The sequence below is a fragment of the Triturus cristatus genome, chromosome 11 (assembly GCF_964204655.1).
Source record: "Triturus cristatus chromosome 11, aTriCri1.1, whole genome shotgun sequence".
NCBI lineage: Eukaryota > Metazoa > Chordata > Amphibia > Caudata > Salamandridae > Triturus > Triturus cristatus.
Genome location: NC_140594.1, coordinates 795,899,924 through 795,918,003, shown reverse-complemented (window position 1 = coordinate 795,918,003; position 18,080 = coordinate 795,899,924). Strand labels below are relative to the sequence as shown.

The window sequence follows — 18,080 nt, the reverse complement described above, 5'->3', positions numbered from 1 at the left end:
CTTTATTATATAGCCTCCGGCCACGCCTGGCCAGAGGATGTACAAGGTGTGGTTTCCAGGGCATGGTCCACAGTGCTAAGATCACTACATCCCTCTCCAACTTGGCGTTGACCTTTGCAGTTGTGCTTAGCATGCAAAGTCTCTGAGCTGTTGGCTTGGCAGTGGATTGGGCCTCAGGTTGTAGCACAGATGGTGAGAGCGGTTGTCCATGCAATCAGACCTCAGATCGCAGTGAGGGTCAGCCTCTGCGCCTTCCCTTGTACTTAGCGGCTCAGGAGGGGGGCATATTGAGGGAGCCTCTCCCGGGTCAGATTGCTGTCATGGGTCTTCCCAAGCGACTTCATCATCTTCTGGTTGGGGGACTTGTTGCCTTGGGAAGTCTATCTTCTGGAATCATGACACGCTTTTCTGTTGGTCTCTTGGCCTCTTCTGGCAGTGAGCATGGTTCCAGTCATGTGGGTGATTTTCCACCTGCCTCGTTCGAAAGGTGTCTGAAATTTCCATTCCGGTCTCCTGTCTTTTATCAGTACCAGATCCCCTGGAAGGAGTCGTCCGGACTTAACATGTTTCTTCAGGCTTGCGTGCTCAATTGTCTGGGTGCGCCTGGCTTGTGTATTTGCTGGCTGATATAGTGTTGGCGTCCATTCTTGGGAGATGGGAATGGTATCCGGCCTGTGTCCTTTGAGCATCAGGGACCAGGAGGACAGCTCCTTGGTGCAGTGGAGTGTCCCACGGTATTCCTGTACGAATTGGTGAACGTTAAATTTGGGGTTACACCTTCTGCAACACTGATCCTGAGGGCTATATTCAATGTGCACATAAAGCGCCTGCCTCGCCGTTGGCTTGTAGCCATTGAGGAGTGATGAGGCGGTGCTTTATGCCTAATGCTGTAAGCAAGCCTCTGAACTCTGACCCCTGGAATAGCCGCCCATTGTCTATCTTTATTTCCCATGGTAGGCCAAATAGGTCAAAGGTTCTCGCCAGCACTCGGGCCACATTTGCAAAAGCTGTTGAGTCCACTACTTCGACTATTGACTATTTTGAGTAGCTGTTGACTATTACTGACATTACTCACCCATCTGGAAAACTTCCAAAGTCAAGGCTTATTTGGGACCATGGAATGGTGCATGGCTGCTCCGTGATGATTTGCGTTGGTGCTTCTTGGAGACTTGTAAGCTGGCATGATGGACACTGTCTTCCAAGATTCTCTACTACTGCTTCCAGGCCTGGGAACCAGACTTTCTCTCTCATCCGAGATTTCATACGAACTGTCCCTTGGTGACCGCCATGAGGCAGAGTTGACACTCAGAGTTGGAGACTCTCAGGGATTACGATACATGCTCCTTGTAATATGAGACCTTCAGCTGTGGCGCTCAACTCATCACACACTCTCCACATCTTCCAGAGGTGTTCATTTTCGGGACCGTACTACTTATTGGTAACTCGCAGGAAATTCTGCCACGAGCCTTGTTTGAGGGTGTGCATAACTTTCATTAGGACTGAGTTGGCTTTGGTCGCTTCGCTGATCTCTGGAATGTTGAGCAGTTGGGGGCATGCTCTTTGGGACACTATGCTCCCATACTCCTCCGTGGTGTCGCTGCTGTCACTGCTGTCATCCATGGGGAATGGTGGGTGATGAGAGAGGAAGTCGGTGGGGTTTTAGGATCCTTATCAATAGACTGTTCCATCTGGTAATGTTGTAGCTGGATGGCCCAATGTTCTATCCATGGAGGAGGAGGTGGCGCCGTGCCGTGGAATAAAGGGACAAGTGGTTGGTAATCATTGACCACATGTAACGGCCTGCCGCGGAGGTATTGATGGAAGTGACTACACGCCCATGTGCTTCTCTCTCTATTTTTGAGTATTGGGTTTCTGTTGAAGCGAGGGCTTTGCTGGCGAATGTGAATGGTACCTACTTGCCAGGTTCCACTTCTTGGGTGAGTACAGCTCTCAGGACTATGAGGCTGGCGTCAACCAACAGTTCTGTGTGCCTTTTGGAATCAAAGTAGGCCATTGTTGTTTTGTTGAGCAGGGCTTCCTTTACTTTCTGGAAGCTGTCTTCTTCGCTGTGGCTCCACTTCCAAGGAGCATCGGTCATAGTGAGGGATCATAAAGGCTCTGCACCAGGTTAGGGATAAACCGGCTACAGTACGTTACCATTCCCAGGAAGCTACGTACCTCCAACACTTTTGTTGGAGCGGTGCTTGTTTGATGGCATGGGACATGCAAGGATCCACCTGGACTCCCTTACGGTTAAGACGTAACCAAAGAACTTCATTGAGTTCTGAAAGAAAGAGCATTTCTCTTTATGGAGAATGACCCCACATTTAGACAGTCCGTTCAATGCGGCTCAGATGTGTCAGTGATGTTCTTCAGCGGTTGTCGAGTGGATCAAGATGTCGTCACTTAAGTTCATGACACCTTGAAAGCCTGATAGGGTCTCCCGGATATCATCTTGGAAAACCTCCTCTGCTGAGGAGATTCCGAAGTTCAGCTCTTGTATAAGCGTAATCCTGGGTGCATTGAGAATGTGGTGACATATCAACTCTCTTTCGCTAGCATCAGCTGGTGATATCCGCAGTTGAGGTCCAGCTTGGAGAACAACTTGAGCGATTTAGGTATGTAATGATGTCATCCATTGTTGGCGTTATGTGCCTCTTTTGTTTGATGTCTTGGTCGGGGAGGTGCATGTGTCTGCATAGTCCTATCTTGCCTGGTTGCTTCAGTTTTTTGGTGATGACCATGGGGTATTGCCATGGCGTCAAGCCAGATACCTTTTCGATGAACCCTTTCTTCTCGGGTTGTTGATTTCTGGCTCAACAAGTGGTCTCAGGTGAAACTGAACGTGCCTGTGCCGGAGGGCTATCGGCTTGATGGACTTGTCGATATGTAGCTCAATTGGAGGGGCTTTCAGGCACCCAAGTCCTTGGAATAAATCAGGAAATTGGCTTATGATCTATTCTGTCTGAAAGGCCTTCACAGTGCTTACAAAAACCACTAGCTCTAGGTCCTCAGTTGTGTGGCTCCCAATGAGGAAGCCATCTTCCTTGTCGATGACATGCAAGGTGGGGGTGATTTCTTAATCTTCTGAGTTTATTCTCACTGTCATCTGTCCTTTTAGGGGCAGTGGTGTCTGGCTCCCGTATGTAAAGTTTTTGGTGTTTGTAGGAGATAGTGGTGGCCGTGGCTGGAGGCACTGATACTGTTGCATACCCATCACGTTTACTGAGGCCCTGGTGTCGATGGGGGCTTTGATGCTGGATCCTGTAATCTCAACTAAGCACGTGGGCTGGGGTTGTCTGTTCTGTTTCAGATACTTTGTGAATGAGATGAGGAACGCTTTCCCGTCTGGCGACGAATCTTCCAATTGGTGCCAGTTATGCTGTGACAGCTTGGAGGCGCCATGGGATTCTGTGTCATCCAGGGACAGTTGCCTTACTGCTTTCAAAGGTGCTCATGCGTCTCTTCCACTAGATCCACCTCTGCATGCGGTGGCACAGTGGTTTAGTGTGCTGAACTTTGAGGATGTCTGTCCTTGCACAAGGCATTCTTTGAGGGGGTGCTCTTCTTGTCTGAAGTATCAGAAACGGGACCCGGGCAGAGGAGGAGCCAATGTTCTGGGTCTGTTCATCTGGCTTCATGTGCGTATGGCATCGGCACATTTTATCTTCACCATGGGGTTCCTTTCTGGTTGTTGTGTAATGGCTATGTCAATTTCCATAGCCCTGGTTGTGGGAAAGGGCCAGAATGAGAATGCCATCCAGGGTAATATTGGGCTGCCTTAGGATGAGGACTCTCAGTGTTTTATTCCTGCAGCCTTGTATGATTTGTGCTCTCACTTCCTTGGTTTGGTCGTCTGCGGTGCAGGTACTGGCTAGTTCTCCCAGTTGTGCATAGAATGTGTTCATGTTGGTGGGTTTGTCAGAGCTTAAAGTGTTCAGAGCTTAGTTGTGGATCAAAATGTGCATTGAGAGCTCTCACTGCTGCGTCATAGTTGGTTACTGCACCTGTGTTGGGTAGGTGCTCAAATAGCTTGTAGATTTCCTCATCTTTGTAATGAAGCAGGAGGGATCCTTTGACGGTGCCGTCAGTCTCTCATGTTGCGATGAAGTAGTTACCCAGCCTCCTGATCCCCTTTTTCCAGCATGGTGAGGCAGTGGCAGGGACAGCAAGTTCAGTGAATGGAGGCAGTGTGCTGACTAGAACGTGTTGTGGGACAGCTTGATTGGGAGGCATACCTTGCGGGGCCACTGCGTTGTTGCAATGGCTGTGGGATCCTGTGAGTACTATGGTGGAGTGACTTGCAGCAGTGGAATGTGAGATTTCTCAGTACTGTCCTGAGGGTAAAGCCTGCGTTGACCAATGCTTGTTTGCTGATATTAATTGGCACTGTCCAGAGGGAAAAGGCCTGCATTTACCAATGCTTGTTAGCTCTGATGGCGTGTATAAAGAGCCTCAAACTCCACCTGCAGCAAGTCTTCTGCCTTGGGGCATCCAGCTGGCAGGCTGCTCTCAAGAGGGCTGGAGCATAGGATGCACTCGGCCGAGGGTAAGGAGATCAAGAGGAGGGGTGCCCTGACGCATCTGCTGCAGACAGGCAGAGAGGCCTGCTGGGCCTGTAATGGCTGCAGGGGTGTGTATGGCAGCACAGGTGGATGACTCACCCTAGCAGCAGGAGCTCCAAATGAGCACCGGCAAGTCAGGGGACGTCCCATGCAATGAGGACTGCTCCGACACCTCAGGGGATTGATGGCCCAGCAGGCGAGACCAGGCATGCTAGCAGTTGGAAACGGATAAGGCTGGTGGCATTGGAAGGCTGATCGGGACGGATCGCAGGGTGTCCACCGATGATCGGTAGGGCCAGCCCGTGGGGTCGATGCAGCCCACCCTCTTTGTCAGTGTCACAGGCACCTGCGTGGAAATATACCAGGGCCTGGCCTCATGTATACAAAATAACTGAGACACAGCCACTGGTATAGACTACAGGCTAAAGACCATGTGAGATTAGTGCCACTTTATTATATTGCCTCTGGCCACGCCTGGCAGAGGATGTACAAGGTGTGGTTTCTGGGTCATGGTAGTACCGCACAGAGGTGCTAAGAGCACTACACACAGGAGGCCTAGTTAGATTGTGGTTCACAAGGAAGTCGGTGGGGCACCACTGGCATTACTCCTCACAACACAGTGATGAACAGCAGGAGTATGAAGGGTTCTTCACTTAGCCTGCGGTGCTACAGCTGCCTGGCATTGGACTGAGGTCAGGCATTGACCCACAATGGTATGTGTGGGCCTCAAGATGTCTATGATGCTGCCCATGTGAGGCCCTGTAGCCTGGGTTGATGGGTCCCTCACATGGAAGGAAATGAGCTAGCACGGCAGGTGCCCCCACAACTCGCTATCACCCCCACACTGCTGATTCTCCACTCGGGGGACTGGGACTCAGATTACATCTATGCATCCCTGTGAGTCTGGTAATCATTAGTCGTGGCAACACACATCAGCCTGTTGCCCAGATGGGTGCTCCTATTGCCCTGGCAGAAGGCTGTTGCACTGTCAGCCCACAATCCTAAGAGGGAGGTGAGCTAGGGCCTCAGGTGAGGTCATGCTACATCTGGACTATTGCACACAATATATCTCCTCCTGTTCCATTATCGATTTCATGGGGTGCCCTCCCCTCTTCATTGAACTTGGTGGTCATGTGTCCTCTCCAGATAAAGGAGTCATTGGGCCGGTGCACCCCTAGTCATGGTGCCAGAGGGTATGGATCCCTAGTAAACGTTTGGCGTTATCGAGTGGCTGCTTGCTGCGGACAGTGACCGGTGGATACGAGGGATTCATTTCAACAAACTGGAACCGGATAAGCATGTGAATTATAGTAAAACACACTCTTGGAGACTTGAAATAACCACATTTGCTGGAAGAGCACTGGCTGCTCGTATGTCTGTTTTATATATATATGGTTGCCGTGGTTAAGCAGGTTTTAGGCCAGCACACCTAGCCCTAGATTTTTGTACCAAATGGAAAAAACGCTGAGGCACACTCTCAGTAACATATTGAATGGCACACAAGTATTTAGGGGAAAAGGACCCCTCGGGAGCAGATGGGACACCTTAAATCACAGCACCCAAACCTGGAATAAAGAAAAGACAGAGAAGAGGCCTTTGCGCCGTGGTTGTCCTGGATGGCTGGTGCTCCTAAGTCCCAGGATGACACGGAAGAGATACAGGGTAAACTAGATGCCATTCCTCAAGACAATAGGTGCCTCTAAGAAAACTCTTGATGCTAAAATGGATGCAGTGGCGATTGACCTTTGCCTCCTGAAAAAGATCAAAGAAAGCTTACGAGCAGAGTGGCCCGAACAAATAAATGTGCTAGGAGATCCAACTACAGACATCTGTGTCAACGCATCAAATACAGGATCTCACAGATTGAAATTCTTAGTGGGAACAGTGGAAGGCAATGAAGGCTGAGCCAGGATAAGTAACATTTGTATTGTAGGTCAACCTGAGGGTGAGAAGGGCTTGAACATGTATGAATGTCTGGAGGGCTGGCTGACAAACCAGGTTGCTCCTAAAGTTGTCTCCTTTCATCTCTTTGGAACTACTGCATTTTAATGAATTAAATATGATCCTAACTGCAGCAGGACTCAGCAGCATTCTGCCATCGACAACCCAAGAGAACTAAATATTTCTTATTATACATTAGCAGTGCGAAATTCAGAGAGCATCCTACTTAGGATGTGGGCTTAAAATACACTCTGCTCTTTCTGGCCAAATTAAAGATCATGACAGAACACAAAAGCTTTTTCTTCATGGAACCAGAGATGGCATGAAAATGGGCAGAGTAATGGGCCAAGACTGCTCCTGCTGTAGTTGGGGCAGGTTGGGATCAATGGTCCAGGTGAAGGTGGTGAACAGATTGAGTACAGAACTGAGTATCAAGTTCTCAGCCAAGCAGGTCTACCCTGCCCGCAACAAGTCAGGTGATGGAGAACAGGAGTGCTCCAGGGTGTGGCAGCTTTCTGTGATCAACATAGCCAACCTGCCATGGCGTTTGTGGGACACAACATCGACACCGATGATGAACTGCCGTCCAGCCATAGCATGAGTGTGTGTGTACACCACCTCATGTCACCCCATTAACTGCACAAGTCATTATTGGGTGATGGCAGTGAAAAGGCTGCTAACGTGGGGTAATGAGATCAAGGCAACAAGTGGGGATGATGGAGGAACCAAAATTGAGTGGGAAGACAGCTGGGGTGTTAGGCCTGTCAGCCTTAGGGTGGTCTTTTGCCAAACTTTTTGCCTTACTCCTCCATTTTTGCTGATCTTGATTTTGCTGACCTTGGTACTCTGTGAACTTTACCCCTGCTATCCAGTGCTAAAGTGCATGTGCTCACTCCTTAAAACATGGTAACATTGGCTTATCTCCAATTGGCATATTTAATTTACTTTTAAGTCTCTAGTAAAGGGCCTGTATATTAAATGCTACTAGTGAACTTGCAGCACTTATTGTGACATCCACTTAAGTAGCCCTTTAAACATGTCTCAGCCCTGCCATTGCAGCCTGAGAGTGCAGTTTTCAAACTGCCATGCCGACCTGGAAAAATAAACCTTTTGCAAGGCCCAAACATTTTGCATATCCTGGTAGTGAAAAACTCAAACATCAGTTTCTCTCTACTGCAAGGCTTACCTCTCCTGTAGGATAAATTTGATAGTTACCTTATTACATTTAATAAGCTGTAACTTCCAAATGTTATGGAATCAGTTTATGTTTGGTATCTTTTGAATTGTAATGAAAAATAATTTATTATGGTAAAGCTGGGTTTTAAATTACAGTTTTGAAAACACCACTTTTAGAAAGTTCAAAACATAGAGGGGTTGGGTGTTTATAAACAACCACCATGGTCCTCTGATAATGTACAAACAACTATCTAGGAGGTGATTGATTTGGTTGAATGCTTTTTTACTAAAGGACAAGATTTACAATAAACTTGGCCTGTGTTTTTAGTTCACAGTTCATTAGTAATAATTATAGATTGTTTTGCCTAAACATGAAAAGGATAAGCACTCTTCTTTTGCATATATCAATTGTGCTGCATTAATAAATAGCCAAAAGTCAAGCACAATGTCAATTTCCTCAAACACAAAATACAATAATGGCATTAATAAATACAATTAAACATTATGTCTGCGAAACAACCTACATAAACATAAAAATGGTAATGTATTTACAAACACACAAAAGAAAATAAATACGTTTTGACCAGTCCAAAAGTTTCTATATCAAAAGGGTTAAATAATGGCTGATCTGGGGAAGCCAAGCCCTTTCATATTAACATCAGGATTGAAATGTCATCAAATATGGATGGATTATAACTCGGACAGTTTCTTTTTACAATCCATATTGGTGCTAGAATTATTGAAGTTCCAGATGTAGCAGTGGTGTGTTGGGGTGACTTAACTCTGTTGTGGACACACACAAAAGTAGATCACACCCTCTTATCTCACGAAGAGTAACAGTAAGTATGACGGAGACACTGATTGGATAGCAAACTGGGGATTGCTGGACGTTTAGGAGGCGTTACATCCCACAGACCGGGAACACTCATAATATTTCTCTGTTCATGACCTGCACATGTGCATTGACATGATACTCCTATCTCTCAATATTCAGGATAATTTGCATCACAGGAGTACCTAGCCTGCACCTTGTCAGACCACAACCTGCTTTTATGTACCATTCACTGGGGGAAAGTACTCATCAGAATACTTGAGCTGGCGACTTCAGCCACGGACGCTGGAAGACCCGGTGTTTTTAGGACCTTGATCGCTGCCAAAATTGATCGGTACTTTGGGTTGAATCAAGGATCACCAGGTGCCATACTGACAGAATGGAAGGTCTTTGAGGTAAATAAATGATGGGTGTGCATGAAAACTACAGAGTAGGAGGGCAAGAAACTCCACAGAACCATCTATCCAGACTTGAGGATGTAATGCGTACACTGAAATGTCAGGTAGTGGAGACCGGAACGAGATGACAGGAACTGTTAGAAATACGGCACAAGCAAAAATATTTGCGAAATTGGCTGCCCCTCCATGACTATAAGGAATATGTAGCACAGCAACACCTACAGGGATATAACACAGGCAAATTACTGGCCCAATTGGTACGCCCAGATGGTCAGCAAGTGCCACCGAATGCAATGGAAGGGAAGGATGGTCACCAGTTGTGCAGCCAAACAGACATAAACCTGCTGTTCAAACACTATTACCAGTATTTTTCCCGGGGTAAACCAGATGCTAATAACTAATAATGCTAATAACGCAGTCCAAACCTTTTATATTAGGTCGTAGAGATGAGGGCAATGATTAATGCATTTCTATATATAATTCACAAAAGTTGTAGTAACTTTTTCTTCTCTACATTTGTGTGTTTCCATAGACATACATGTTAGGGACAATGGGCCTCATTTATGAAAAGTGGTCCTTCGCTGCGTGAATACGGCGTTGCAACACTTTTCATAGTGCTATTCTTGCTACACCATGGATGCGCCGTATTTACTGCACGGCGCTCCATGTTGCAAGGATTTACAGATACGTTAGTATTCCTGACCTATCTGTATGCGCAAAATTGGCGCATTGCTGGAGTGTGTCTGAAATCAGACGCAACTCCAGCTATGTGTCCTTTTACATGGGGCAAGCCCCATGTGAAAGGGCCTGTGTCAGTCTTATGCCTGCTGTGAGGCAGGCATAAAGATTTGACGCAGTGGCATCCTAGAAGTGGCGTAGTGAAATCTGATAGATTTCACTGCACCACTTCTATGACCTTTTTTGCGGGGAAAACCCATCCTGCATACATTATGCCTGATGCAGGTATAATGCAGTGCAGGGGTTTACAAAGTGACACATCTTCTTAGATTTGTCATTTTGTAAATATGTTGCAGTGTGGTGCATATTTTACGCAGCTGGTGCGTCACAAAAAGTAATGCACAGGCAGGGCAAGGGGCTCATAAATAAGCCCCAATGTTTCTAACCTCAAGGTTTTTACGCATTAATTATTCTGCTGCGTTGAAAAAGAAATTCATGTTTATCACTTGCAACTATAAATTATACAACCAATTTTTGTTTTTCAGAAGTTTACTAATTAGGGTGCCAGAGTTCCAAAAGCGTTTTATTATTATTTTTTTATTAATGACAAGCTTATACAATGTACACATTTTTACAAACATTAGCAACTAAAATTGGATCACTGGTGCGAAAACGTACGACAGACCTTGAGTCTTTTCAATGTTATGACAATACTAGCAAGTTCTACATCACAACGAGACTACCCCGAATCTTATCTTCGACTCTTCTGTGGGTTTTCACATATATCTCCGCTAGACCTATTCCAATTGCCCCAAATCTTCAACTACTTGTTACCCTCTAGATTCGTACACTGTCTGCTCTGTTAACATACACCAATCCATGTCTTTACCCTGCGCAGTAAATGTTGGTGTGTCCGGCGCTCCCCACAATCTAGCAATGCTTCGTTTAGCAATTATCATACCAAGTGCCACCCATATTCTTTCCTTGCTGTTTAGATCAGTAGGGCCCCATATATTTAGGAGACACAGCTTTATACTATAATCAATTTTACGGCCCATGACTTGCTCCATACATTTCATCACTGCGGACCAATACTTCTGCATATCCCTACATTCCCAAATTATATGTATGAACGTTCCTTCCTGTCCACATCCTCTCATTCATTCTGCCACAGATCTATATCCCATCTTCACCAGCGACGGACCTGCAAGGTACTTTCTGTGAAGTACTTTCAATTGTACAAGTCTAAGCCTAGAGGAGATAGCAGTCTCTTTGCGGGAGGATAGTGCTTCTATCCATTCCTCATCCTCCAATACTGCTACATCGTATTCCCATCTGGCTTGGAGAATGAGGAGAGGGTCAGGCACATTATTAATTAGTTTCTTATAAGTCAGTGAAATGGACTTTTCAGACATCTGTCCGTCCAGAACCCTGTCTCCTAGCGGGGAGGACTCTGGGAGCGTCTCACCCTTCTTTATAACAGCTTGTTGTGCATGTCTGATCTGAAGTTACCTAAAGTACTCAGTATTTGAAAGGTTGTATTCAGTTTGCAGTTGGGCGAAAGTGACACTTCCTTCTGTCCTCAATAGATTTCTGACCCCGGAGATCCCGATTAGGTCCCAGCGGTCAAAGCCTTTGGTGTGTCTCAAATTACCCAGTCATTCCGAGTCCCAAAGTGGGGTGGCGTGCGTAATTCTACCCTCCCAGCCCAGACTTCTCGTCGCTGCTCGCCAAACCTGAACCACGTGTAAGGTGGGGCCTGACAGTTTCAGCTTGGTGGGGCTAGCGTATAGAGCCCCCGTGAAGCTATCCCCCGAAGCAGCCACCTGTCCATTTGATAGTCGGGGTCCCCTTGTGGTCTACACATGCATTGATTAATTGCAGCCAGGTGCACCGCCCAGTAGTACCTTTTAATATCCGTGAGCCCAATTCCACCGTCATACCACCCACATGTACGTTTCTGAATGGATATTCAAAACGTGGTAGGGACATCATTTTAAATAATGCTGCACGCCCCAACAAGGACAGAAGAAGAGACTTCCAGTGTATGACATCACTTTGAAGCTTTTGGAGTGGGAATAAAAGCCAGATCCTTAGAAACATATATTCCCAGATATTTGAATCCTGTTCCTGTATCAGCGATAGTGAACCCTTTGGGTAAGGAGGAAAATTTACCGTTGAGAACATAAATAACTGATTTGGATCAGTTTATTCTATAGCCAGAATATCTCCTGAATACGATAAAGATGTCCATCGCTCTATTCAGGAAAGCAGCAGGGGAAGCCACATACAACAATATGTCGTCAGCATATAATGAAATATGGTCTTCCCAGTCCTCAGCCCACTTGAGTCCTCTTATAATAGGGTCTTTCCTTTTCCGTATAGGGCCTTTCTGCATTTTTGAGCACAAGAAGTACCACTTTAGGAGCCAACTCCCTATAAGTGCTAAACGTGCAAAGAGGGTACAGTCCTTTCTATTTATATTCACTGTATATGAATATTCCCTAATTTTTCTCATTTTAGTCACATTTCAGATGCTTTGGGGATAATTCAAAAAGCATGCGAAAGTAAGTAAAAGTTACTACAGGATTGCAGCATATGAACTGTTGCAGGCATGACCTAAAAACTGACCTAGGCTCTTGATTGGCGATGAAGTGAACACCTAAAAAGACAAAATAAATGAGTTATAGCACCTCTGCCTATCCACTAGCTCAGGGTAAAAGGTCCCCAAATGTTTCCTTCAACTAGGGCCACTTGAGACTGGCCAAAAAAGCATCAATTTACACTTGTAAATCTGATTTTCATGTAATACACATTTTTGGGAAAAGAAGGGGCACATTTATACGCTTTGTGATGCTGTGCAGCACAGCAAGTCATCTTGCGATGCTGCTCTGCGTGACAGGGAAATGGCAGGAATGAGCTGTATTTAATGGAATACGGAACCTTTGTGTCCGTTCTCATGCGCACAATGGGATGCCTGGCGCCAACACAGGCACCCCTTCTCCATGGTGAAAGGGTGTCTGCGCTGCTTGCAGGATTGTTTCTGTGCATGAAGTGACACCGTACTGCACAAAAAACAATCCTGGGAGGCATATTCCTCTTTTATGTGCACTGCCGAATATTTCTCCTTGTTACGCCTCCCCAGGGAAGGTGTAAGATTCTGGGGATGCAACAAAATCCATGGGAGTTGCATGGCCAATGCCCATGGAACACCTTACCGGGGCAGAGTAACACAACACAGCGATTTGCGCTGCGTTGCTCCAGATTTCGGAAGCAACTCAGAACCAAGCAAAGTGGCTTTGCGTGGAGCGTTGCAGTGTGCAGCACTGCTCGCGCAGCAAGAGACTTCTTGAAGGGGCTTCAGAAAGCTGACCACACGCTCGTGCGTGTGGTTTTGTTATCGTTGCAGGCTAGTGGGCATCTCTAACAAAGACAGCACGCAGTTGGGCAAATGCGAGCGCATGTCCTGCATTTGCCCCACCCACGGCCTATTGGTGTCTGTTACCCGCACGGCCGACATCTGTTTTGCATTATCGTGCCCAGACTCGTGCGCCATAATGCAAAACAGATGGCCTGCTCACTCACACAAGCTCTCGTGCGCGCGCTCTCGCGCACCACTCGCGATGCAGCTTTGTGTATTTTTTTGTGATTTGAAAATATACACGCAACACCCCCAGTGTCTGTTTAATAATGTTAGATGTATTCCATGTCTATTGCAAATGTTCACCCAAATGCCATGTTTCGGCTCTAAATCCAGTCTATGCTTCAAACGGTTGTATTCGTGAAACCAGCGGGCTAACCCGGGTTTCCACATAACCAGCCGTCTGATCCTGGACAAGCCCGTGACTCACTTCACTTGCCTTCTAAACCCGGAGTGCTTGGATACATGGCAAACATCCAATTTTAACGTTTGTAAAAAATAAAATTAAAAAAAATGACATTTCTGTCGAGTTTCTGAAAACAATCATTATACCTGCTGGAATTGCAAGCAGCATGTTTAAATTTCCGTGGTTCCAAATAATCCATTTATTTAAACCCTGGTGCCACACCGCAGGGGCTGAAACCCGTGTAGACCCACAGATACGCCACCTCAGCGACCGGGCTGCAGCGCCCTTTTCTGGACACGATCGATTTCTAACCCCGGATCACCTGCACGACTATAATTCTACATAATTCACATTTTATGTCGTTGGCCGAACATCTGAAACGCTTCGAACGCGGTTAATAACACACTAGGCATTATCATACAACGCGCTGCACCAAGGAGGAGTATTTTGCTTGGCATGGCAAAGCGCCACGAAGCAGCTGTTTAATGTGCATGTTGTGGTTTAGCTCTCTAACTCCTTGCGCTCGAGAAGGCAGCCAAAAATAGATCCCCCAATATAATGACGTATAAATGGGCACTCACTCAGAGCTCCCATGTGCAGTAAACGGAGAGGCAAAAGGCTTGGGTAGTGGAAGTGACACCCGCACCCTCTGACATCAGAGCGTTGACCCCTTGAGGTACTGGTGGCTCCCATCGAGAGGCAGGTGGAGAGAGCCCTTCACATATTCGTCGCATAAACTGCTGCTTTTGGATGACGCCTCGCCGTTCAGTTTAGGACCCGCGCAGTGCTTAATTTGTAAAAGAATACGTGCCGGGCCCCAGTTTTGGAAGTCAGCACCAAGTACTGCCTGAATACAAAGGCTGTGTGGTCTTAATTTCACCCTGTCCCTCTTTAATCCACCACCAGTCAATCGCTCTGTGTCCCTTCACCACTCTCGTTCAGGCTATTTTGTGTCACTGTTGTCTTTGCCACTGCTTCTTGTCTTTCTCTCTTTAGTGCTTTGCTCCCATGCTCGGGATCACAGTCTGATGAGTGAGAAATAGGTGCTGGTGAGCCCCGCCTGCAGGCGCCGCTCCAAATTAAGAACGTGCGCACTGCCCTTGAGGGTGGGGGATGCTCGCTGACGCTCTGCCCCAGGTCAGGCACGGACATGCCCGCCAACTCGTGCACCATGAAGGAAGGGGCGCCCGCTGTTCACAGGGGTCAACTGTCCCTAACACGCTCCGTCGGCTATGCAGCTGAAGGCTGCTCCCACTGGTGTCTGTTCCGCATGGAGGCTTTTGGTACTAGTGTGCAGGGGGCTCACCAGTGTCCTGGGTGGAGGCTACTACCACCAGTGTCCAGGGGGTGGAGTCTGCTCGCACTGGTATCCACCAGAGGAGGTTTCAGGGGCTGGGATGCTCTCACTTTAATCAATTCAATTTATTTTTTATTATGTTTTGGCTCTCAAAAGAGGGCCACATAGAAGTTTACAATGATAAAAGCAGAAGACAAGTACATATCAAGATTATGACATTTGAGAAACATATTTAAGTACAAAAATAACATACAATGACAGATCTACAGCAGGAAGCAATGTCAAACATCTCCAGAGGCATGTTAATAAATAGCTAAAAAACCTTTAAAAAAGTTAAAAATATAGAAACAGAACATTTCATTAGGAGGCCAATAAAGTGCTTGGAGAAAGCCGTTCAAAGTGGAAATGCCCAGACGGATACAAATAGGTTTTAACCATCTGAGACGCAATATACGGAGCGCAGGGCAGGTCAATAAAACATGCATACAATCCTGGGTACTCAGTTTACATAAATTGCACATAGGAGAAGAACCGTACCATTTGGATAAAAGTAGATTTAAAGGTACTAGGTCGTAACGTAAAAGAAACCAGAATCTACGAATACCATGCGGCAAGTTCCATGTGACATAGGGTTGGGCCAACTTCATCACATAAGAATTAAGGAGAAGGTCTACATCCCTTTTTTCACAGATTAACTTCTTATCAGACTGAAAACATAGTTCCCACGAGGCCTGTTTTAATACGAGTTTTAACTGTAAGGGAGAATACAAAAACAAGGTGTTTTCATCTAATTTTAGAAGGGTTACGGCTTTTCTAAAATTCCTTACAAGTTGTGAAAACTCTTTGAAATTACCCAGTAATTCACTTCTGAGGAGAGCTCTCATCGTCCCTAGTTCAGCTCTAGCCAGGCAGGCCACCCATTTTACTAGGGCACATAGTCCCTGTACCCAACTGCTCCTGAGACCGAAATCGAGCCTACAAGCGGCCAAAGAGCACGCAGTATTCAGAGAAGATAGGGATCTTAAGAGTTTCCCCTCAATCTTATGGCAAAAGTCCCAATATTTCACCTCTATAAGTTCTATACCATACAGTATCGTTGCGGGGATTTTAGACCTGTACACCTCCAGTAAACACGAAAAGTGCCTTTTCCCCGTAGCCTGATAGAGGGAGTTTAAACCTTTGCCATGGGCGAGGGCTTTGCGTGAACTATGCTCAATATGGGGCCTCTCACTCAAGTTAGCCGTGATAATTTTCCCCAGGAAGGTATAGGAGTTAACAACCTCCAGTTTTTGGCCGCCGATATACCATCCAAAATTTACAGATCGGCACTTCTTCTTACCGGCTATGCACATAACTTTACTTTTAGATATATTAATCTTCATGCAATGGGCAGCAGCAAAAACATGAAGGGCATGTAGCCGATTTGTAAGTCCTTTAGGAGTCAAGTCTAGAATAAGGACGTCATCGGCATACATCAAGCAGGATATTGGGGTCCCCCCCATCACCGGAGCAATACCCTCACTGGCAGACAAGGCGGCGGGTAGGTCTACAGTATATAAGGAGAACAAAAGGGGAGCCAATAAACAGCCTTGTTTAAGGCCATTCAAGGACGAAATTTGATGGGAGAGCCCCCTTTCGCCCCCTTGCAAGACACTACACCAAGTCTCTGTATGGAGAGTCCGAACAAGCTCCAATAGATAAGCTGGAACACCAAGAGCTGCCAATTTTCTCCACAGCGTTCTACGATCTACTTTATCGAACGCTGTGGAGAAATCAATAAAAGCCGTATACACCACCCCCCCTCTCACCTGCACGTATTTATCAGTAACCACATGGAGAGCGGTGAGGTTATCTAAAGTACCATGCCCCCTACGGAAGCCAGTTTGTTCAAGAGGCAAGATATTATTCTCCTCGACCCAGTCGGAGAGGAAATTTAAAAGACATTTCGCAAAGACCTTTCCGATAGAGTCGAGGAGGGCTATCAAACGATAATTGCTGGGGCTACCCCTGGTTCCCTTCTTAAAAATAGGGACCAAGATACTTCCCCTCCAGGAGGCAGGTACCGTTTTAGACAAGAAACAGGCTTTAAACAATGGATACAGGATTTTACTCCACCTTAAAGGATCCTGCTTCAGGAGTGTCACAGGGAGTTCGTCAGGACCCATTGCCCCAGAGGCACGCATATTTTTTATAGCCATCTCAATTGCTTCCTCTGTGGGATAATTAATGAGTCCTTCGGGCGTTGCATCTAGGACAATATCTTCACCTGTAATACCATTCCCTGCATAGAGGTCCCGAATATAAGTGATCCATACCTCTTCAGCTATGGGGATGGGGCAAGGGCTTATTCTAGTACCACATCCCTTCCCAATTATTGCCCAAAATTCTCTAATCCTACCATGAACAACTGATTCCCTCAAGTTGATCCAAACTGTATCTTCCTTCTCCTTTTTTATTTTCGCCTTTAGTCTGCATCTCTTTCTTTTTAGTCTAGAAATTTCTTTTTCTCGTTCCATAACTCTATCTAGATATTGCTCACGGACTAGTTTATTTATTTCCTTGTTCAGGATGCGTAGTATACTAGGCACCACTACCCCTTTTCTAGGGCGGGAAGTCTTTTTTACATGTAAAATAATGTTTCGCATGAGTTTTTCAAAATTAACTATTTCTAGACTGCTCTCACTAGTTTACATTCAAATCCTGGGCATACATGCATTAGTATGAACAAAAGAGGTCACATGAACATAAGTAGATTTGAGGAGTAAATATCAGAGTTGTTTCTTGTTTCTTTTAATTCATATCATGTAGAACACAAGCATTTGCAATGCAGTAGGCCTCGCAATTACGCAAGTTTAAGCTATTGGCATTATAAATGACACTGTCTTTTATTTATGTTTTAAAAACAAAAACAAAAAAGCATTGTTATTTGCAATGTTAATAGCTCAAACTCGCGTAAATGCGAGACCTATTGCATTGCAAATGCTTGTTTTTTAAATGTCCTGTTTGAAGTTAGTGTTTTGTACAAAGGTTTAGCACTTATAAAAGGAAATCCATGCAAACAATTGATACAGTTTGATCTTCTAACCTAGGTCCCACAGCATCTATTCTTTTGTAATTCAGGTTTTGGAGCTAGAATTTAAATAACAGAAGTTTAGTCCATAATGTATTTCCTATTATAATTTGCCGTCGCTAAAATTTCCTCCTCGACAATGGTTCTACTTATGCTGAACGTGTATACAAATGTCTCATACCAGTATCGCTTTCGCTTTTTCAGTAAGGTATCTGATAGTGTATGACTGCCACCTAGTGTCAAAATAATATTTTGCTACGAAGAAGTGTAAAATACATGTTTTGTCATCATTACAC

The 18,080-nt window shown here is 45.8% G+C and overlaps 1 protein-coding gene across 1 annotated transcript in view; it reads right to left on the bottom strand.

The window, feature by feature from the left end:
* The window catches only part of LOC146785455 (calcium-activated potassium channel subunit alpha-1-like), a 1,319,298-nt gene that overhangs the window by 726,809 nt on the left and 574,409 nt on the right, over window positions 1-18,080 (bottom strand). Inside the window, exons 18-19 of the mRNA XM_085633050.1 lie at window positions 12,558-12,591; window positions 6,088-6,109 (exon numbers count right to left, since the gene is read on the bottom strand). Coding sequence (XP_085489176.1) covers window positions 6,088-6,109; window positions 12,558-12,591 — 56 coding nt within the window. The remainder of the gene's footprint in view (window positions 1-6,087; window positions 6,110-12,557; window positions 12,592-18,080) is intronic.